The 22,928-nt window shown below is 47.6% G+C and overlaps 1 protein-coding gene across 1 annotated transcript in view; it reads right to left on the reverse strand.

Moving 5' to 3' along the window:
* Positions 1 to 1,221: 1,221 nt before the first annotated feature.
* Positions 1,222 to 22,928, reverse strand: part of C6 (complement C6) — a 66,365-nt gene continuing 44,658 nt past the window's right edge. The window contains exons 12-17 of the mRNA XM_066601829.1: positions 14,229 to 14,340; positions 10,038 to 10,170; positions 9,075 to 9,266; positions 7,722 to 7,812; positions 4,772 to 5,010; positions 1,222 to 1,533 (exon numbers count right to left, since the gene is read on the reverse strand). Of these exons, the coding sequence (XP_066457926.1) occupies positions 1,358 to 1,533; positions 4,772 to 5,010; positions 7,722 to 7,812; positions 9,075 to 9,266; positions 10,038 to 10,170; positions 14,229 to 14,340 (943 nt within the window). The 3' untranslated portion in view covers positions 1,222 to 1,357. The remainder of the gene's footprint in view (positions 1,534 to 4,771; positions 5,011 to 7,721; positions 7,813 to 9,074; positions 9,267 to 10,037; positions 10,171 to 14,228; positions 14,341 to 22,928) is intronic.

Raw genomic sequence — 22,928 nt, forward strand, 5'->3', positions numbered from 1 at the left:
TAAAAAAAACCTGCAGCAAAAATGGGCGTTACATGCGTGTGTGCTGTGTTTTATACACGTTACCTGTAGACAATGAAAACAAAAAAGTGACATCATTGGGGCCTTCTTGCTTTTTCTCTTTAGTGGACGGCACACGGACGTAAATAGCCACACATATACAACAAAATCACATATACCGCGCACAAACACTTGCAGTCATATCGGTCCATTTTTCACAGACTGAAATTGAATGAGAAATTCACAGACCTTTGTGCATGAGCCCTTAAAAACGGACCCCGGGGTAGAGTATGGTATAAGAGAATCAAATAGCCACGACTCATGGTTCCACTTTGCGGACCAGAGGCACAACGGAAGGCTGAAAAATGATGATTTTTTTTTTTACACTGCTCCGGGGCAGATTTTTTTAAAGGTCAGAAAACCCCTTTAAATGTGAGTAATATGGAGAATTCCAAGTGCCTGCAGATCACAATTCAGTTGTGGCATTTGTGTAAGCTGACATCTATCCTATGCAGAACGTAGTCAGAAAGCCGGATCCAGCGCTTATATCTCAGTATTTGTGTCCTAGAGTGAAATAACAATAGTGTACTTGAATAGGAAGCCATGGATGTGCTACATGATGGTATGGGGCACCAGACCCTGGGGGCCCTGGAACATGGATTACAGTTTTGTGTTGTGGCCCTTGTAGAGAGAGACTGTAAAATGCAACTGCAAAGTTGTAGAGTAGCATGTGAGAAGCAGAAATCCGCTTGCCGCGTCCCTCTAAGTGCCGTGGGACCGTTGCTATGACTGAAGTAAGGAAAGCGGACTAGAAGTGGCCTCCTTCTGCTATGATACATGCATGGAGCTGTTGGTGGACCTGTATTCATTCCAGGGACTCTCAATCTCGATCGGTACCTGAATACAGATGATGATGGATGACGTCCTGGGTGATCTGCCCCTATCGTAGCAGAAGGAGGCCACTTCTAGTACACTTTCCTTACTTCAGTCATAGCAGCGGTCCTGCAGAACTTAGAGAGATGCGGTAATTGGATTCCTGCTTCTCACATGCTACTCTTCAACTCTGCAATTGGGTTTTACTCTCTCTCTTGCAAGGGCCACAACAAAAAAATTGTAATCCAAGTTCTGGGGCCCCCAGGGGCCCGTGCACCATACCATCATGTAGTGCATACATGACTTCCTATTCAAGTGCACTATTGTTATTTCCATATAGGAGACCAGTGGTGAGATATAGTGCTGGATCCGTCTTATTGACTGCACCCTGTATGAAGTGGAGATCTTGGGTGATCTTGGAGGTGGACATCCTCCTCTCATCATCTATAACTAGATATTTTATTTTCTGACTGTACTTATAGGTGTATTACTGGGCACATGCGCCATCGTGCATCATCTCAGCCTTCAGCTTTGTGCACTTTATGGCTCCCAGTGAGCAGAGGTTGACGGTTCTCTGCCTCCCAGAAGATCCCGTCTTGATGCAGAACAGCTGTTCCTTGTTCTCGGGGCACTGAGAAGGGAGAAGGCAAAAACATTGAGCATCTGTGAAGAAATAAAAATAAAAAGTCTCAGTCTATGGGATCCAAAGACGGAGCGGATGTATAGAAGACGCCAAGAATCTGAGAAAGTTACAGAACTGGAAAATAGAGAAGAGAATTCAGATAGGGGGGTCTCAGAGACAGCTGGGGGCCACATAGAACAGCATCATAGTTCACCTGTCCCCACCCCCTCCCCCAGGTTGTACATCCCTGATGGACAGCCTGATTCCTGATCCCTGTCTCTAAATCATTGGAGGCCATATGCAATGCATGATGCTGTTTTGTGTGACCGCCATATTTCAGGTAACATCTCTGAGTATTCTTTTACATGGGCTGATAAATCGTTCAGATTCCAGCTTCGCTTTTTGGTCGTCGTTCAGTCCTTCTGCATGCAGAACACTAAATGACGGATCGTCCGTGTAAACAGGCAGTTGTTCATCTATCAGCAACTGCCTGTTTAATGTGAATGGAGGTGGGCCTGAATGATCCCCGGCCGGCCCAACCTCCATTCACTGACTGATGATCGCTCCTGTTAAAAAGTACCAGAACGATGATCACTAGGACAACCTGTAGAGCATCTGCACCCAACAGCTAATCCCATGTAAAAGGGCTCTAGGAGGAAGGGATGAGGTGGAGATATAGTTGATGGGAGTTGCAAAATACTTAAAGGGGTCCTGAAGAATATTGAAACATATTCCCTAGGATAGGATGGGGATAAGTGTCTGATGGGTTTGGGTTCAACCCCTGGGACCCCCACTGATGAGAAGCCGAGTACATCACTCTGCAATCTCCAGGAGTCCCATAGAAATTATTGAAGAGGCAGTCTCCATGCTTGGACGCTGCCACATTCGGATGGGGGATGAGGGATGGGGGGGGGGGGGGGGGGGACACAAGTCCCCAGTTTTCATGATAGCCAGGGATCCAAAAGGTCAGACACCCACTGCAGAGATTAGTTTAAATTTTCAGACAACAGTGTTAACCCCTTCTCTACGTCCTGGCTGGGAGGCAGTTCTCACAAATGGATATACACTTATATCCTATGGATGGCGTGAGCTCAGAAGCGGAGCCAGTGCCATCTACATCGGAAGTCAGTTGTTTTTGACAGCTGGACTCTCACTGCAACGGCGAGGATGGGTGAGGACACTGATCCCTGCTGTTAACCCCTTACATGCCATGATCAATGTTGATCGCAGCATGGAAAGGGTTCACAGTAGGAGGGTGCTTCCTCTGTGACGTCATTGGCCCTCCGCCATGTAATCATGGGGGTCCAATGGGTTGCCATGGCAACTGGATGCCAGACCATGGCCTGTGATCAGTAAAAGAACAGATACTGCATTACAGTCAGAAGTACTGCAGTGTATTGTCAGAGTGATCATAGCATCACTGGTTCAAGTCCCCTACAGGAACATAAAAAAGTAATTTAAAAAATTCTTTTTGGTGCACTTTCCCTTTCTTTAGATTAAAAAAAATAATTTAAAAACTTAAAAAAAAACAGTAAAAATTGAAAAAAAAAATATGTTTGGTATTATCGCATCCGTAACATCTTTCAGAATAAATTGAACACACTTTTTACCTCCATGACAAACAATGGGGAAAAAACTGAACCAAATGCTTTTTTGGCTCATTTGAATGAAAATGATAAAAAAGACATATGTACCCCAGAATGGTACCTGTAAAAAACTACAGCTCATTACAGAAAAAACAATACCACATCGAGCTCTGTCCATGAAAAAATAAAGTTATGCGACTTCGAACACAGCGATAAAAACAAAAAAAAGTGGAAAAAACTTAAAAAAAAAAAAATATATATATATATAATAATTTTGGTATAGCAATCGTACCGACCTGCAGAAAAAAACATCATGTAATTTATGCTGCATGATTAATGCTGTAAGAAAAATTGCAGAATTTATGTTTTTGCTCCATGCTCTACAAAAAATGTGATACCAATAAAAACTACAGCCTGCAACGCAAAAAACAAACCCTCATACGGCCATGTTGATGAACAAATAAAAAAGTTATGGCTTTTGAAAAGTGGAGATGAAAATTGGCCGCATCATTAAGGGGTTAAAGGGTTCCAAAGATTTAAATGTATTCTTTAGGTATGGGTATAATCATCTGATTGGTTCGGATCCAGCCGCTGGGAACCCCACTAAAGAGAAGCCAAGTACATAGCTTTGTGATATCTGGCTGTCCCATAGAGATGAATGTAGAGGCGGCATGCATGCTCGGCTGCCGCAACTTATGGCGGGGGGACACACATGACCCTAGTTCTCCTGACTGCTGGGAGTCCGAGATTCCAGACACCCACTGTAGGGATAGTTTCAATCTTGGGACTACCCCTTTAAACTACAACATAAGTCAGTTAGCTTATGCGCGTGACCTCCCCCTCTGTGCAGTTCTGAATGGGGAAGTTGGGGAGCCCCACTCTCTTTAAGTTGGCCCTGGATATGAAGGGGTACCACAAGCCTTTATACTGCCTGAGGTGAAGTGTGAAATGCCCTCTGCCACCCGCCACCCACAAAAAAATCCCACTCATTCTACAGGCATTGAGAGCGCCAATACACAAGATACTCAACACATATTTGAGCCATTGAGACTTGTCTGAAGTGACAGAGTAATAGTGACCCCAGTAGTGGCCTCAGTAGTAAATGTCCCCCTTAGTGGTCCCAGTAGTAATAGTGTCCCTCGCTCGTGGCTTTTGTAGTATTAGTGACCCCCATAATGGCCCCAGTAATAAAAGTGTGCCTGCCCCATAGTGGTCCCAGTAGTAATAGTGTCCCCTGCAGCAACCCAGCCAGCAGCTACGGTCCTCCGTCAGCTGCTGCTGTTGAGTCTGTGACCCCTGACCTCTCACCCAGGCATCTGCATGTGGACGGGAACTATAGGCTAGATGAGTGAACTACTTGTGAGGTTGCTGCCTGGCCAGCTGGCAGTTATCTTTAACCGCCCATTAATGGCTGGTAAAAAATAATTACCAGCTGGCTGGCAACCTGCTGCCCCTCTGAGGTCCGGCAGACTGCCGCCTGAGGCAGCACTCTCAGGTTTCCTCATGGTAGGGGTGCTCCTGGCCTTGGGGCAAGGGCACCTACTGATAAGTGACATTTACACATGAACACACTGTTATATATGTTGACATCCACCAACAAGCTACTGCAGATGGCATTGTGTTGTATGAATGTCCCGCATTGCAGTAGATGGCAGCTTTTATCACTGATACAGCAGATCAGTCAGCATAATACCTGAGCATCGCTCCCAGTCGTAGCAGAAGTCGTATCCACAAGGATCTCTCTTTGTGCTCTTTGCCGACAGAGATTTTCGGTCTCGCGCCCAGTTGAGGTTGACAGCTTGGCAGGCGCCGTTATTTAAGAATTGAAGATTTTTGGTTCCCTGACAACGCTCAGCCAAGAATCGACACTGCGACATAGTGACGTTGTTATCGACCCCTTCATCGTAAACGCAGACATCTTCTGTATGGTGTCTAAAAGAGGAAGGAAACCCAAGTATGACCCTCACACTCAATATCACAGCTATTTACTGACAATGAGTAGTTGGGATAAGCAAAGAACTGCTGTACAACAGAATGCCTCAATATGCTGCACTTGTCAACCCTTCCTCATCAGGTATTAAGACAAGACAAGACATAGAAGCCATAAAAAAGAAAGCCTACAGGTTAGACTCCATTTACACTTCATTTAAATTAAGCCACACCCTTTGTGACCTCACAAAGTAATAGTGCCCCTCACTGACTCCCTTACAGTAATAGTGCCCTTCAGTGATCCTCTCATAGTAATAGTGCCCCTTACTGACTCCCTTACAGTAATAGTGCCCTTCGGTGATCCTCTCATAGTAATAGTGCCCCTCACTGACTCCCTTACAGTAATAGGGCCCTTCGGTGATCCTCTCATAGTAATAGTGCCCCTCACTGACTCCCTTACAGTAATAGTGCCCTTCGGTGATCCTCTCATAGTAATAGTGCCCCTCACTGACTCCCTTACAGTAATAGTGCCCTTCAGTGATCCTCTCATAGTAATAGTGCCCCTCACTGACTCCCTTACAGTAATAGTGCCCTTCAGTGATCCTCTTATAGTAATAGTGCCCCTCACTGACTCCCTTACAGTAATAGTGCCCTTCAGTGATCCTCTCATAGTAATAGTGCCCCTCACTGACTCCCTTACAGTAATAGTGCCCTTCAGTGATCCTCTCATAGTAATAGTGCCCCTCACTGACTCTCTTACAGTAATAGTGCCCTTCAGTGATCCTCTCATAGTAATAGTGCCCCTCACTGACTCTCTTACAGTAATAGTGCCCTTCGGTGATCCTCTCATAGTAATAGTGCCCCTCACTGACTCCCTTACAGTAATAGTGCCCTTCAGTGATCCTCACAAAGTAATAGTGCCCCTCACTGACTCCCTTACAGTAATAGTGCCCTTCAGTGATCCTCTCATAGTAATAGTGCCCCTCACTGACTCTCTTACAGTAATAGTGCCCTTCAGTGATCCTCTCATAGTAATAGTGCCCCTTACTGACTCCCTTACAGAAATAGTGCCCTTCGGTGATCCTCTCATAGTAATAGTGCCCCTCACTGACTCCCTTACAGTAATAGTGCCCTTCAGTGATCCTCACAAAGTAATAGTGCCCCTCACTGACTCCCTTACAGTAATAGTGCCCTTCAGTGATCCTCTCATAGTAATAGTGCCCCTCACTGACTCTCTTACAGTAATAGTGCCCTTCAGTGATCCTCTCATAGTAATAGTGCCCCTTACTGACTCCCTTACAGAAATAGTGCCCTTCGGTGATCCTCTCATAGTAATAGTGCCCCTCACTGACTCCCTTACAGTAATAGTGCCCTTCAGTGATCCTCTCATAGTAATAGTGCCCCTCACTGACTCCCTTACAGTAATAGTTTGCCTTAGCAACATCCTCACAATGATAGTACCCCTAGTGACTCCCTAACAATAATAGTGCCTCTTCATGACGCTCTCACAGTAATATTTCCCCTCAGTAATCTTCTTGCAGTAATAGTGTCCCCAGTGACACCCTTACAGTAATAGCGCCCCTTGTTGGCCCCTTCATGATAATAGTGCCCCTTAGTGACCTCCTCACAGTAACAGTGCCCCTCCTTGACCTACTCACAGAAATAGTGCCCCTCAGTGGCCCCTCACAGTAATAGTGCCCTTTAGCGGCTTTTCACAGTAATAGTGTTCTTCAGTGGCACCTCACAGTAACAGTGCCCCTCCTTGACTTACTCACAGAAATATTGCCCCTCAGTGGCCCCTCACAGTAATAGTGTTCTTCAGTGGCACCTCACAGTAATAGTGCCCCTCATTGACCTTTTCTCAATACTGGTGGCCTCAGAGACCCCATCACAGTGATAGTGCTCTTTACTGATTCCCTTACAGTAATAGTGCCCCTCTGTAGCCCCTCACAGTAATAGTGCCTATCAGTGACCCCCTCACACTACTAATAACCCTGATTCCTTCAGTGTTTGGTGCCTCCTTTCCCCTCCCTAAACCCCCTAAACCACCTTTTTGACCTAGCTGAGCAAGAGAGAACCTGAGCACATCGTCAACACTCTTCCCCAAACCATGCCAGCCCCAATTTTGCTACTCAGATCAGGTGTGTGTGCTTGGCCAAGAGGTACCTCTCCATTGTGTTCCATTGGCTTTGGGGCTCTCAGCCTGTATATGTTCACTGATGTCATCATTGGCACATACACACCACGGACGACAGGGTTCACAATATGAATGGTGGAGCAGGGAGCGGACGTTTCCCTGATCTACCATTGTATTCAACTATATCTACATTTTGGGGATACAGATACAGTTGGAATCAGCGCATGTGTCATGCTCCTGGGACAGCACCCAAAATTGGGGACTTTCCTGCTGGCTCAGGGACGGTTGGAAGACATGCAATGTGCAATATTCACCAACATGGTGCATACTGCTGGACAACGGGAGATTGTACTTGACACCATTTACAAGAAAGTGCAGGAAAATATTGACTGATGTTTGTGACAGTATAAGGATAAAGGGGAGGGGTTTAGTAAATATGGCGTTCACTATGAACAGACTTGCCAGCCTGAAATGACTAGTACTGTAGGATAGTTCCATGTCATAGACATATGTATACTACATGACATGCCAGAGGCACTAATACAGTATCTCCATGCTGCAGCCTTGGACTCCTTACCCACAATCCTTAGCAGGTGACATGCAGACACACTGAGAACCCACTTGCTTTTCTCCCGGGCCACAGTCTCCTTGAGATGCCTTTTCTTGTGCTAAATAAAGGAAGGCACAATTATCAGATGTGACATGAGATCCTGCTGAGGCTTCCGGCTGTGCTAGAGGAGGAGAGAACTGCTGCAGTCACTGTCTCATAGTAGAGGAGGGCAGATTTGCAATAGTCACTGTCTGATAGAAGAGGAGGGGAGAGCTGCTGCAGTCACTGTCTGATAGTAGAGGGGGGAGGAGCTGCTGCAGTCACTGTCTGATAGTAGAGGAGGGGGGAGCTGCTGCAGTCACTGTCTGATAGTAGAGGAGGGGGGAGCTGCTGCAGTCACTGTCTGATAGTAGAGGAGGGAGGAGCTGCTGCAGTCACTGTCTGATAGTAGAGGAGGGGAGAGCTGCTGCAGTCACTGTCTGATAGTAGAGGAGGGGAGAGCTGCTGCAGTCACTGTCTCCTCCTAGGGAAGAGGGGAACTGCTGCAGTCACTGTCTCCTTCTAGGGGAGGGGGGAGCTGCTGCAGTCACTGTCTACTCCTAGGGGACGGGGGAGCTGCTGCAGTCACTGTCCATTTCTAGAGGAGGTGAGAGCTACTGCAGTCACTGTCCATTTCTAGAGGAAGGGAGAGCTGCAGAAGTTACTGTGTATTCCTGTGCTTCCCGCTGTGCTAGAGGAGGAGAGAACTGCTGCAGTCACTGTCTGATAGTAGAGAAGGGCAGACTTGCAATAGTCACTGTCTGATAGTAGAGGAGGGAAGAGCTGCTGCAGTCACTGTCTGATAGTAGAGGAGGGGGGAGCTGCTGCAGTCACTGTCTCCTCCTATGGGTGGGGGGAGCTGCTGCAGTCACTGTCTCCTCCTAGGGGAGGGGGGAGCTGCTGCAGTCACTGTCTCATCCTAGGGGAGGGGGGAGCTGCTGCAGTTACTGTCTCATCCTAGGGGAGGGTGGAGCTGCTGCAGTCACTGTCTCCTCCTAGGGGACGGTGGAGCTGCTGCAGTCACTGTCTCCTCCAAGGGGAGGGGGGAGCTGCTGCAATCACTGTCTCCTCCTAGAGGAGAGGACAGCTACTGCAGTCACTGTCCATTTCTAGAGGAAGGGAGAGCTGCAGAAGTTACTGTGTACTCCTAGAGGAGGGAGAGCTGCTGCAGTCACTGTCTCCTCCTAGAGGAGGGGAGAACTACTGCAGTCACTGTCCATTTCTAGAGGAGGGGAGAGCTGCTGCAGTCACTGTTGCTCCCAAATCAATTCACTGCCTTTCTGCCTCAGGCTCACATGTAGTATGTCTATAAGACCCTATAAACAATGTAAGAAGTTGAACCTTTTTCGCAGCTGAGTTCCCCTTGGATAGTTGGACTCCATTCATAATCACTTCCGCACGTGTAACGATTTTCACCAGTGACTGCAAATCCGGATGGACAGCTTAATTGAATCACTTCCCGGACTTTATATTCCGACTTGAATGGGAAGATCGATACATCATCGGTGCTCGATGGGCGGGGGCACGTCGTTCCTGAGGGGGAGAAATACAGAAATATACAGTGATAGCGTGCAGCGACCTCATATCAGGGTAGACTGATATCCACCTCCTGACTTACCGGATGCTGTTTCTCTGTCCTTTCTCTATACTTTACACTACAGTACAGCTCTATGTTGTTACATGGAAACCATCATAAAGTAGGTCAGACTCTCCAATGGTAATACATTCATGAGTCGTCATGTTCTGGGTTTCATGTAATCAGCAGCCCAGTGTATTTCATAACGTACCATTCATATCATTGGTGCTTCAGGTCAACCCTGGGTATCTCTGAAAAACCTTTTGCACCCTACAGCGTGGCTCATCCCAGGTGGGTTCTGAGTTCATCAATCTCCACCAATGCTATCTTCTAATGAGTCTATCAATGTGCCATCACACGCATTCTTTATATTCTCAGCTGGGTTTGCATAATTGTGCTTGCAGTCCCATGTAAGGCCACAGATAATATATTGCGATATGAGAATGAATTGTACCAAATGACATACTCAGCTCTGCTACATAATTATCACACACTACTTTGAAGTAACTAGTCACAGGGCCGATGAGTGGTTGAGTTCTTCTATCCATCACCTGCATTTTATGCGTTGCCTGTCGAGATGTCTTTTCCTCCACACTGTAAATCCATCACTTTCAAGCTGCTCTGAGATGGCGGCTTATTAAACGCGGCGCGTATAAGCAGGACGAGTCTTATATACCCGGGGCCACATTTCCATATAAATGAGTGCAGTAAATTCCTTGCCTACTTACTGACACACTCCACGTGCTCTTGTTTCCAAGTACCATCTGGAAGACATCTTAGGAACTGAAACCCGGAAAGTTCATAACCGGAGAAGCAGATGACTTGGATCTCCTCGGCCACAGAGTACCAGTTCTTCTCATTCTGAGCGGAGAGAGCCGCAGATTACTTCACTCGCAGCACATTATATTATATTTATATTATATGTCGCCTTCTTAAAGGAGAACCGACAGGAAAATAGCAATTACCAGAATACAATCTCCACCAGATAATTATCCTTAGCCCGATATTAATGTTTTAACCCTTTCTGGACTGTTCACCAACAGCAACAAGAATCCCCAAATCCTCCTGTTGCTACACATGCTATAGAGCTGATGATATATGTCTCCACAGACAGCATGTTTATTACACTGTCCTCTCCAGACACTTCAGGCAGCATCTTATCTCCTGCAGGTAAAAAGGTGTGGACCTCAAGGCTGCCTTACCTATATGTAACCAGTGCTGCTGCCATCAGCTTGTATGGGGGGCAGCAGCTGGTAGATGTCGGCTGTGGGCAATCATACCTCTTAGGTTTGCCCGGCCACATGCTCTTCTTCTTACATCCGGCAGGATCTTATCAAGCTACATGAATCATCTTTTGGCACCGTTAAAATAAAATTGATTAGTTCTTCTACTGTATTTATGTATTGAACTTGGTTCTGGTACTGGATTTATGTACTGAGCTTGGTTCTGGTGCTGTATTTATTCACTAAACTGTTCTGGTGCTGTATTTCTATTATGAGCTTTGTTCTGGTGCTGTATTTATGTACTGAACTTGATTCAGGGGCTGTACGTATAGAGCTTGGTTCTGATGCTGTATGTGCAGAGCTTGATTCTGGGGCTCTACTTATGTACCGAGCTTGGTTATGATGCTGTATTTGTGTTATGAGCTTGGTTCTGGTGCTGTACTTATCTATCTGTCTATTGATAGTGGGTTTAAAAAGTCTACACACCCTTGTTGAGATGTCAGGTTTTTGTCAACAAAGATGAATCATTTCAGATTTATTTCCACCTGAAAATCTTTTAAGGTGGAAACCTAAAATAATGCGGTTGCATAAATGCACTTTGTCGATGTTCCCTTTGACTTTATGACAGCATTCATTCTAGCTGTCTATCAGCGGGGCACATCTTGACTTCGTAATCTTTGCCAACTCTTCCTTGCAAAAGTGTTCAAAACCTCTCAGAATGCAAAGGCCTCTCGTGTGTAGCGCCCTCTTCAGTTCATCCCACAGATGTTCAATGGGATTCAGGTCTGGGCTCTGGCTGGGGCATTCCAATACTGTGATCTTCTTCTGGTGAAGCCATTCTCTTGGTGATTTGGAGGTTTGCTTTGGGGCATTGTTGTGCTAAAAGGTGAAATTCCTCTTCATCTTCAGCTTTTAGCCGAGGCCTGAAGGTTTTGTGCCAAAATGGTCTGATATTTGGAATAATTCTTACTTCCTCCACCTTGACTAAAGCCCCAGTTATAGCATTAGAAAAACAGCCCCAAAGCATAATGCCTCTTCCACCAGCTGCACTGCGGGTACGGTGGTCTTTTGGTGATGTGCATGGTTGGCTTTGTGCCAAACATACCTTCTGGAATTAGGGCCAAAACATTCCCCCTTGGTCTCATCAGACATAACACGCTCTCCCACAAACTTCTGGCAGACTTGATGGAGGTTTTGGCAAAACATAGCCAGGCTTGGATGTTCTTCCTTGTTAGAAAAAGCTTCCGTCTTGCCCCCCTACCCACAGCCCAGACATATGAAGAACATGGGAGATGGTTGTCACATGCACTACGCAACCAATAAATGCCAGAAACTCCTGCAGCTCCTTTAATGTTGCTGTTGGCCTCTTTTCAGCCACCCGGACCAATGTTCTTCTGGTCTTTTCATTAGTTTTGAGGGATGTCCAATTCTTGTTAATGTCACCATTGTCACCAACAGAGGACAATGTACGGCTACAAACGGACCTAGATAAGCTGGGGGCTTGGGCAGAAAAATGGCAAATGACGTTCAATGTTGATAAATGTAAGGTTATGCACATAGGCAGCAAAAACGGATGTGACCAATATACACTTAGTGGGGTACCACTAGGAAAAAGTGATATGGAAAAAAACCTGGGGGTACTAGTGGATTATAGATTAAACTGGAGCAATCAATGCCAGTCAGCTGCTGCAAAAGCTAATAAAGTCTTGGGGTGCATTAAAAGAGGTATAGGGGCGAGGGACGAGAACATTATCCTTCCATTATATAAGGCACTTGTCAGGCCTCACATGGAATACTGTGTACAGTTCTGGTCACTGGTGCTCAGGAAAGATGTTACAGTGTTGGAGGGGGTTCAAAGAAGGGCAACTAAACTAATACATGGAATGACGGGACTGGAATACCCAGAGAGGCATCAAAACTGGGATTATTTACCCTGGAATAAAGACGGCTAAGGGGCGACCAAATAACTCTGTATAAATACATGAGGGAACGATACAAGGATCTCTCCCAGGATCTGTTTATACCCAGGACTGCTACGGTAACAACAGGACATCCGCTACGTCTAGAAGAAAGCAGGTTTCATCACCAACATAGAAAGGGGTTCTTTACTGTAAGAGCAGTTAGATGTGGAACTCTCTGCCTGAGGATGTGGTGATGGCAAAATCCATAGAGGAGTTTAAAAAGGGGACTTGATGTCTTTCCAGAGGGGAAGAATATTACAGGATATAAATCTTAGGTTAATTGTTAATCCGGGTATACAGGCAGGTAGGAACTATTAGGGGTTGATCCAGGGATTAGTCTGATTGCCATTAGGGAGGAATTTTCCCCCAAATGGGCTAATTGGCTCCCGCCTCTTGGTTTTTTTTGCCTTCCTCTGGATCAACAAGGAGAATAGACAGGCTGGACTAGATGGACATTGTCTTCATTCGGCCTTACATACTATGTTAGTATGTTACTGCTGTGCCAAATGTAATCCTCTTCTTGCTGACGTCTTCACTGTGCCCCATGGTACATGTGATGCCTTGGAGATGTCTTGGCCCCCTTCTCCTGTCAAAGAACAGACGTTTGCTAGCAGCACAGCTTCCTCACCATAATATGGTAGGACAGGTTTATGATGCCCAGTCACCAAAAGTATCCGATCCCAGGGTCCACTTCATCCACAGAAAATAGGTAGCGGTGACAGCATAGAAGGTGCAAATAAAACGTGTCTTTATTCCTCCTTGCATGTAAACTATGAAGGAATAAAGAAACGTTTTATTTGCACCTTCTATGCTGTCACCGCTACCTATTTTCTTTGGTCTCCTTCTCCTGACCGACACCTTCTGACAATCAGATCCCTTTGATGTTTTGTAGGATCTTCATGGACCAACTAAGAAAATATCAGGAAAATCCTCCTAGAAGAGTTGAACTTTATATGGTGGAAATCAGCATCCCTGTAAAGAATGGCAGCGGAGCGCTGACTATTTATCATGGGTTTACATATGATTGGCTAATCCTGAACACAACCGCACCCCCGAATGTAAGAGGGTGTGAACACTTATGCAACCACATTATTTTAGTTTGATTTTTTTTTACCCTAAAAGTTTGTTTCTCGATGGAATTGTACAGATGACGGCTCCCACTGAAGGCGGAAATAAATCTGGACTTTTTATATCCCCTCTGTCTGTCTGTCTATTCTGTAAGTCATTGAGGCACATTGTCAGACAATAAAGTAGCAATATAAATAACTCTTCAGCTCTTTCGTTATTCATGGCCCATAACCAGAAACAACACAGCTATATCACATCCCGTCAAACCCGTTTTATCATGTTAGTTGATCTCAATTTATAGACCTATTAAATAGAGAAAGTGTCTGTTTTTCACGTTTCTCTAAACTAACAGTAAAAGAGAACATAAAAGGCAAAAATATTAGAAAATAAAATGTAGCTGTCAATAGACCAGGGTAGAAGTAGTGAACGGCGTGCGAACCTTCTCCAACACAGCAAAAAGTATCTACAGAGAGTTACGGGGAAACGCAGTGGATAACATAGATCATAGTGTAGTTTATTTTGTGGTTCTGTGGTAGAAATAAGGAATCAACGGATCACTAAGACACAAGAGATACCATTATAAAGTCACTGTATAGCAGAATATACTTCTCCGCAGTCCTCACTGATCTCCATCACAGACCCCACAGTACAGAGAGGAAGGACTTACCACGAATAGTGCGTGTTCTGGGGGCTCTGGTTTTGGACATCCGCTGTCAGGATCCGGTTGTTTCTGATCAACTTCCTTCTTGTCTTCATCATCATTAATACATAGCGCTCCTCTAGAATGTAGAAAGATAACATTCAGTTTTACTGTAGGCTGTAAAATGAGATGCCCCTTCATTACTGGTCTGAGGATAGTGCTGACATCTAGTGGCCAATCTAGTAAGGGAATTGGGTTGTTTCTGATCAACTTCTTTCTTGTCTTCATCATCGTTAATACATACAATAGCATTCCTCTAGAAAATAGTAAGATATATAGATGATAGATAACATTCAGTTTTACTGTAGGCTGTAAAATGAGATATAGATCGATTAAATTTCTATCTATCTATCTATATCTCATTTTACAGCCTACAGTAAAACTAAATGCTATCTATCATCTATATGTTTTTCTATTTTCTATAGAAATGCTATGGTATGTATTAATGATGATGAAGACAAGAAGGAAAGTGATCAGAAACGACCCAATTACTGTTACTAGACTGGCCACTAGATGTCAGCACTACCCTCAGACCAGTAATGAAGGGACATCTCATTTTACAGCCTACAGTAAAACTGTTATCAGCGATAGATACGATAGATAGAAAGATTAGAATTTTAAAACTATCTATCTTATCTATCGCTGATAACAGTTTTACTGTAGGCTGTAAAATGAGATGTCCCTTCATTACTGGTCTGAGGGTAGTGCTGACATCTAGTGGCCACTCCAGAAACTGGAATATTTTATCATTTGTCTTTACACAGTCAGACGGAAAGAAATAAAACATAATCCCTGTGAAAACAAAGTTTGTGAACATGCAATTTCAAGAACTTTCTATCACATTTTGAGCTGTTACCAAACACCAGGGAACACTGGAAGGAAGCCAAGGAGCAAGGAAACAGATGCAATCTATGTGATCTTTATTAGAGATGAGCGAACACCAAAATGTTCGGGTGTTCGTTATTCGGAACGAACTTCCCGCGATGCTCGAGGGTTCGTTTCGAACAACGAACCCCATTGAAGTCAATGGGCGACCAGAGCATTTTTGTATTTCGCCGATGCTCGCTAAGGTTTTCATGTGTGAAAATCTGGGCAATTCAAGAAAGTGATGGGAATGACACAGTGACGGATAGGGCAGGCGAGGGGCTACATGTTGGGCTGCATCTCAAGTTCACAGGTCCCACTATTAAGCCACAATACCGGCAAGAGTGGCCCCCCCCTCCCAACAACTTTTACTTCTGAAAAGCCCTCATTAGCATGGCATACCTTTGCTAAGCACCACACTACCTCCAACAAAGCACAATCACTGCCTGCATGACACTCCACTGACACTTCTCCTGGGTTACATGCTGCCCAACCGCACCCCCTCCCCCCCACAGTGCACACCAAAGTGTCCCTGGGCAGCCTTCAGCTGCCCTCATGCCACACCACGCTCATGTCTATTTAGAATTGCGTCTGCCATGACGAGGGACCGCAGGCACACACTGCAGAGGTTGGCACGGCTAGGCAGCGACCCTCTTTAAAAGTGGTGGAGCGATAGCCCACAATGCTGTACAGAAGCAATGAGAAATAGAATACTGTGCCACCGCCATCAGGAGCTGCACACGTGGGCATAGCAATGGGGAACCTATGTGCCACACACTATTCATTCTGTCAAGGTGTCTGCATGCCCCAGTCAGACCGGGCTTTTTAATTCATAGACACAGGCAGGTACAACTCCCTATTGTGAAGTCCCTGTTGACCCACAGCATGGGTGGCTCCCTGGAACCCACCGGCGGTACACAGAAATATCCCATTGCATTGCCCAACACAGCTGAGGTAGTAATGTCGTGCATAATGCAGGTGGGCTTCGGCCCACACTACATGCCCCAGTTAGACTGGGGTTCTTTATAAGTGTACAGATGTAGTAAAAACTCCGTGTGCACCTACAGCATGGGTGGGTGCCAGGAAGCCACCGGCGGTACATAGAAATATCCCATTGCATTGCCCAACACAGCTGAGGTAGTAATGTTGTGCTTAACCCTTTCCAATCCAATTTGTATATGGTTTTCCTAGGGGGCTTACTCTTTTTCTGCCGTTATACAACGGCGCTATATGCTGGCTAAAGCCAGTACTGCATGAGCTGACACGTAGGATAGGCTCCGACAGCAGAGAGGCTGGCAATATACAGTAAGAGAACCCCGACGGACGTCTACCAACAACGGAGCTGTACAGCCTTAAACCCTAATGTCTTCACAGGTCACACAGTGGACTGGAAAGGGTTAATGCAGGTGGGTTTCGGCCCACACTGCATGCCCCAGTCAGACTGGGTTTCTTTATAAGTGGAAACAGATGCATTTATAATTCCCTGTGGACCCACAGCATGGGTGGGTGCCAGGAAGCCACCGGCGGTACATAGAAATATCCCATTGCATTGCCCAACACAGCTGAGGTAGTAATGTCGTGCGTAATACAGGTGGGCTTCGGCCCACACTGCATGCCCCAGTCTGACCGGGGCTCTTTACAAGTGGACACATGTAGGTTAAACTCCCTGTGGACCCACTGCCTGGGTGGGTGCCAGGAAGCCACTGGCGGTACATAGAAATATCCCATTGCATTGCCCAACACAGCTGAGGTAGTAATGTCGTGCGTAATACAGGTGGGCTTCGGCCCACACTGCATGCCCCAGTCAGACTGGGGTTCTTTAGAAGTGGACACATGTATTAAAAACTCCGTGTGCACCTACAGCATGGGTGGCTCCCTGGAACCCACCGGCGGTACATAAAAATATCCCATTGCATTGCCCAACACAGCTGAGGTAACGTCAGCTGTAATGCAGGTGGGCTAAAAATTAATTTGATTACACTGTAGGCGAGGGCCCACAAAAATTGCTGTATCAACAGTACTAATGTGCATCCAAAAAATTGGCCATGGCCAGCCAAGAGGGCAGGTGAAACCCATTAATCGCTTTGGTTAATGTGGCTTAAGTGGTAACTAGGCCTGGAGGCAGCCCAGTGTAACGAAAAATTGGTTCAAGTTAAAGTTCCAACGCTTTTAAGCGCATTGAAACTTATAAAAATTGTTCAGAAAAATTATTTGAGTGAGCCTTGTGGCCCTAAGAAAAATTGCCCGTTCAGCGTGATTACGTGAGGTTTCAGGAGGAGGAGCAGGAGGAGGAGGAGGAATATTAGACACAGATTGATGAAGCAGAAATGTCCCCGTTTTGGATGGTGAGAGAGAACGTAGCTTCCATCCGCGGGTGCAGCCTACGTATTGCTTACGTATCGCTGCTGTCCGCTGGTGGAGAACAGAAGTCTGGCGAAATCCAGCCTTTGTTCATCTTGATGAGTGTTAGCCTGTCGGCACTGTCGGTTGACAGGCGGGTACGCTTATCTGTGATGATTCCCCCAGCCGCACTAAACACCCTCTCCGACAAGACGCTAGCTCCAGGACAAGAAAGCACCTCCAGGGCATACAGCGCGAGTTCAGGCCACGTGTCCAGCTTCGACACCCAGTAGTTGTAGGGGGCAGAGGCGTCACCAAGGATGGTCGTGCGATCCGCTACGTACTCCCTCACCATCCTTTTACAGTGCTCCCGCCGACTCAGCCGTGACTGGAGAGCGGTGACACAGTCTTGGTGGGGAGCCATAAAGCTGGCCAGGCCCTTAAAGACTGTTGCACTGCCTGGGATGTACATGCTGCTCGATCTACGCACATCCCCTGCTACCTTGCCCTCGGTACTGCGCCTTCTGCCACTAGCGCTGTCGGCTGGGAATTTTACCATCAGCTTGTCCGCAAGTGTCCTGTGGTATAGCAACACTCTCGAACCCCTTTCCTCTTCGGGAATCAGAGTGGGCAGGTTCTCCTTATACCGTGGATCGAGCAGTGTGTACACCCAGTAATCCGTCTTGGCCAGAATGCGTGCAACGCGAGGGTCACGAGAAAGGCATCCTAACATGAAGTCAGCCATGTGTGCCAGGGTACCTGTACGCAACACATGGCTGTCGTCACTAGGAAGATCACTTTAAGGATCCTCCTCCTCCTCCTCCTCCTCCTCCTCAGGCCATACACGCTGAAAGGATGACAGGCAATCAGCTGGTGTACCGTCAGCAGCGGCCCAAGCTGTCTCTTCCCCCTCCTCCTCATCCTCCTCATGCTCCTCCTCCTCCTCCTGTACGCGCTGAGAAATAGACAGGAGGGTGCCCTGACTATCCAGCGGCATACTGTCTTCCCCCGCCCCCGTTTCCGAGCGCAAAGCAGCTGCCTTTATGGTTTGCAGGGAATTTCTCAAGATGCATAGCAGAGGAATGGTGACGCTAATGATTGTAGCATCGCCGCTCACCACCTGGGTAGACTCCTCAAAATTACCAAGGACATGGCAGATGTCTGCCAACCAGGCCCACTCTTCTGAAAGGAATTGAGGAGGCTGACTCCCACTGCGCCGCCCATGTTGGAGTTGGTATTCCACTATAGCTCTACGTTGTTCATAGAGCCTGGCCAACATGTGGAGCGTAGAGTTCCACCGTGTGGGCACGTCGCACAGCAGTCGGTGCACTGGCAGCTTAAAGTGATGTTGCAGGGTGCGCAGGGTGGCAGCGTCCGTGTGGGACTTGCGAAAATGTGCACAGAGCCGGCGCGCCTTTACGAGCAGGTCTGACAAGCGTGGGTAGCTTTTCAGAAAGCGCTGAACCACCAAATTAAAGACGTGGGCCAGGCATGGCACGTGCGTGAGGCTGCCGAGCTGCAGAGCCGCCACCAGGTTACGGCCGTTGTCACACACGACCATGCCCGGTTGGAGGCTCAGCGGCGCAAGCCAGCGGTCGGTCTGCTGTGTCAGACCCTGCAGCAGTTCGTGGGCCGTGTGCCTCTTATCGCCTAAGCTGAGTAGTTTCAGCACGGCCTGCTGACGCTTGCCCACCGCTGTGCTGCCACACCGCGCGACACCGACTGCTGGCGACATGCTGCTGCTAACACATCTTGATTGCGAGACAGAGGAGGAGGAGGAGGAGGAGGGTGCTTTAGTGGAGGAAGCATACACCTCCGCAGATACCACCACCGAGCTGGGGCCCGCAATTCTGGGGGTGGGTAGGACGTGAGCGGTCCCAGGCTCTGACTCTGTCCCAGCCTCCACTAAATTCACCCAATGTGCCGTCAGGGAGATGTAGTGGCCCTGCCCGCCTGTGCTTGTCCACGTGTCCGTAGTTAAGTGGACCGTGGCAGTAACCGCGTTGGTGAGGGCGCGTACAATGTTGCGGGAGACGTGGTCGTGCAGGGCTGGGACGGCACATCGGGAAAAGTAGTGGCGACTGGGAACTGAGTAGCGCGGGGCCGCCGCCTCCATGATACTTTTGAAGGACTCCGTTTCCACAACCCTATACGGCAGCATCTCAAGGCTGATGAATTTTGCTATGCGGACGGTTAACGTTTGAGCGTGCGGGTGCGTGGCGGCGTACTTGCGCTTGCGCTCCAACAGTTGCGCAAGCGACGGCTGGACGGTGCGCTGAACTACACTGCTGGATGGGGCCGAGGACAGCGGAGGTGAGGGTGTGGGTGCAGGCCAGGAGACGGTAGTGCCTGTGTCCTGAGAGGGGGGTTGCATCTCAGTGGCAGGTTGGGGCACAGGGGGAGAGGCAGGGGTGCAAACCGGAGGCGCTGAACGGCCTTCGTCCCACCTTGCGGGGTGCTTGGCCATCATATGTCTGCGCATGGTGGTGGTGGTGAGGCTGTTGGTGTTGGCTCCCCGGCTGAGCTTTGCGCGACAAAGGTTGCACACCACTGTTCGTCGGTCGTCAGGCGTCTCTGTGAAAAACTGCCAGACCTTAGAGCACCTCGGCCTCTGCAGGGTGGCATGGCGCGAGGGGGCGCTTTGGGAAACACTTGGTGGATTATTCGGTCTGGCCCTGCCTCTACCCCTGGCCACCGCACTGCCTCTTGCAACCTGCCCTGCTGATGCCCTTGACTCCCCCTCTGAAGACCTGTCCTCCTGAGTAAGCGTTGCACACCAGGTGGGGTCAGTCACCTCATCGTCCTGCTGCTCTTCCTCCGAATCCTCTGTGCGCTGCTCCCTCGGACTTACTGCCCTTACTACTACCTCACTGCAAGACAACTGTGTCTGATCGTCATCGTCCTCCTCACCCACAGAAAGTTGTTGAGACAGTTGGCGGAAGTCCCCAGCCTCTTCCCCCGGACCCCGGGAACTTTCGAATGGTTGGGCATCAGTGACGATAAACTCCTCTGGTGGGAGAGGAACCGCTGCTGCCCAATCTAAGCAGGGGCCCGAGAACAGTTCCTGGGAGTGCTCCCGCTCCTGAGCAGGTGTTATTGTAGTGGAGTGAGGAGGCTGGGAGGAAGGAGAAGCAGCAGACAGAGGATTCGGATTGGCAGCAGTGGACGGCGCAGAACTGCGGGTAGACGATAGGTTGCTCGAAGCACTTTCTGCCATCCAGGACAGGACCTGCTCACACTGCTCATTTTCTAATAACCGTCTCCCGCGTGGACCCATTAATTGGGCGATGAATGTGGGGACGCCAGAAACGTGCCTCTCTCCTAATCGCGCAGCAGTCGGCTGCGACACACCTGGATCAGGAGCTTGGCCTGTGCCCACACCCTGACTTGGCCCTCCGCGTCCTCGGCCGCGTCCACGTCCTCTAGGCCTACCCCTACCCCTCAGCATGCTGTATTACCAGTGATTTGATTTCACAGGCAGGAAATAAATTGGCGCAAGACTGCAGGCCAAATATAATTTTTTCCCTTTTTTGAAAACGAAAGGCCCCACTGCCTCTAGTGAATGTATAATCTAAGTTTAATAACTGTGCTGTTTTCCTGCTAATGTGTCACAGAACGTGAGGGTAGCAGAGTTATTAACTGTGGCAGAGCAGGTATTTTCTTTCCCAATTAAGGAAAGCAAATGGCGAAGCCAGGAGTAAAACGTAGCTGGGTGCGTCTGATTTTTACAGGTTGCACACGCAGCCGACACGTGTCCACCGCCCTTAGGACGGACAGAGGCAGGACAAATAGAATTATTTTCCGTTTTTTTGCACCAAAAGGCAGCACTGCGTATATTCTATGAACATGAGAAGTTTAATAACTGTGCTGTTTTCCTGCTAATGTGTCACAGAACGTGAGGGTAGCAGAGTTATTAACTGTGGCAGAGCAGGTATTTTTTTTCCCAATTAAGGAAAGCAAATGGCGAAGCCAGGAGTAAAACGTAGCTGGGTGCGTATGATTTTTAAAGGTGTCACACGCAGCCGACACGTGTCCACCGCCCTTAGGACGGACAGAGGCCGGACAAATAGAATTATTTTCCGTTTTTTGGCACCAAAAGGCAGCACTGCGTATATTCTATGAACATGAGAAGTTTAATAACTGTGCTGTGTCCCTGCTAATGTGTCACAGAACGTGAGGGTAGCAGAGTTATTAACTGTGGCAGAGCAGGTATTTTTTTTCCCAATTAAGGAAAGCAAATGGCGAAGCCAGGAGTAAAACGTAGCTGGGTGCGTATGATTTTTAAAGGTGTCACACGCAGCCGACACGTGTCCACCGCCCTTAGGACGGACAGAGGCAGGACAAATAGAATTATTTTCACTTGTTTTACAAGCAAAAGGCAGCACTGCATATATTCAATGAATAATAACTGTGTTGTGGCCCTGCCTATACAATTCTTTCCCTGCAGTATCAATGGAGGGTGCAATGCTCTGCAGAAGCGATTTTGAGAAGCAAAAAAAAATGCAGCACAGCTAACAGCAGCCAGCACAGTACTGCACACGGATAAATATGGCCCTAGAAAGGACCGTTGAGGTTCTTGAAGGCTACACTCACTCCTAACACTCCTGTCCCTAATGCCAGGTGCAACGGTCTGCAGAGGCGATTTTGAGAAAAAAAAATTTGCCACTGCTAACAGCAGCCAACACACAGCTATCAGTGGCCCTAATAAGGACCTTTGGGGGGTCTTGAAGCCTACACTAACTACCAATTCTTTCCCTACAGCAGCTCCGGTACAAACAGCACTGTCCCTCATCTAAATCACACGGCATCTGAGGCGAACCGCGGGAGGGGCCGACTTTTATGTTCGGGTGACACCTGATCTTCCCAGTCACTCACAGCAGGGGGGTGGTATAGGGCTTGAACGTCACAGGGGGAAGTTGTAATGCCTTCCCTGTCTTTCAATTGGCCAGAAAAGCGCGCTAACGTCTCAGGGAAGGAAGTGAAAGTAACCAGAACACCGCATGGTGTTCGTTACGAATAACGAACATCCCGAACACCCTAATATTCGCACGAATATCAAGCTCGGAAGAACACGTTCGCTCATCTCTAATCTTTATTCATCGCCTGCTCCCTGTCCCTTCCCTGATCCCGTCTTGTTGTAGGCTTCTGTGCGGGTCTCATTTATGTATGGGTTTGGGTAACTTTCTCGGCTCCATTTTGCCCTCCAGGAATATCCAGCCCTCCGAGGTGTCGGGTTCTGAGCTTTATAAAAATATTCTCTACTGTTGTGTAGCTTTTGATAATCTGAGAAGATTCGAGGACGGGAAACAAAACCCGTTCTGGCAAATCCCCAACTAATACTTACAAAAGCTGCAGCTTAAGAATGAATCCAGAGAACTATGGGAAACAACAAACAACTTTATGGAACAAAGTTATTTTGCAATTACATGATGAAGAGTTAAACATATATAACTCTATGAAAAG

The sequence above is a fragment of the Eleutherodactylus coqui genome, chromosome 5 (genome assembly GCF_035609145.1).
Source record: "Eleutherodactylus coqui strain aEleCoq1 chromosome 5, aEleCoq1.hap1, whole genome shotgun sequence".
Lineage (NCBI taxonomy): Eukaryota > Metazoa > Chordata > Amphibia > Anura > Eleutherodactylidae > Eleutherodactylus > Eleutherodactylus coqui.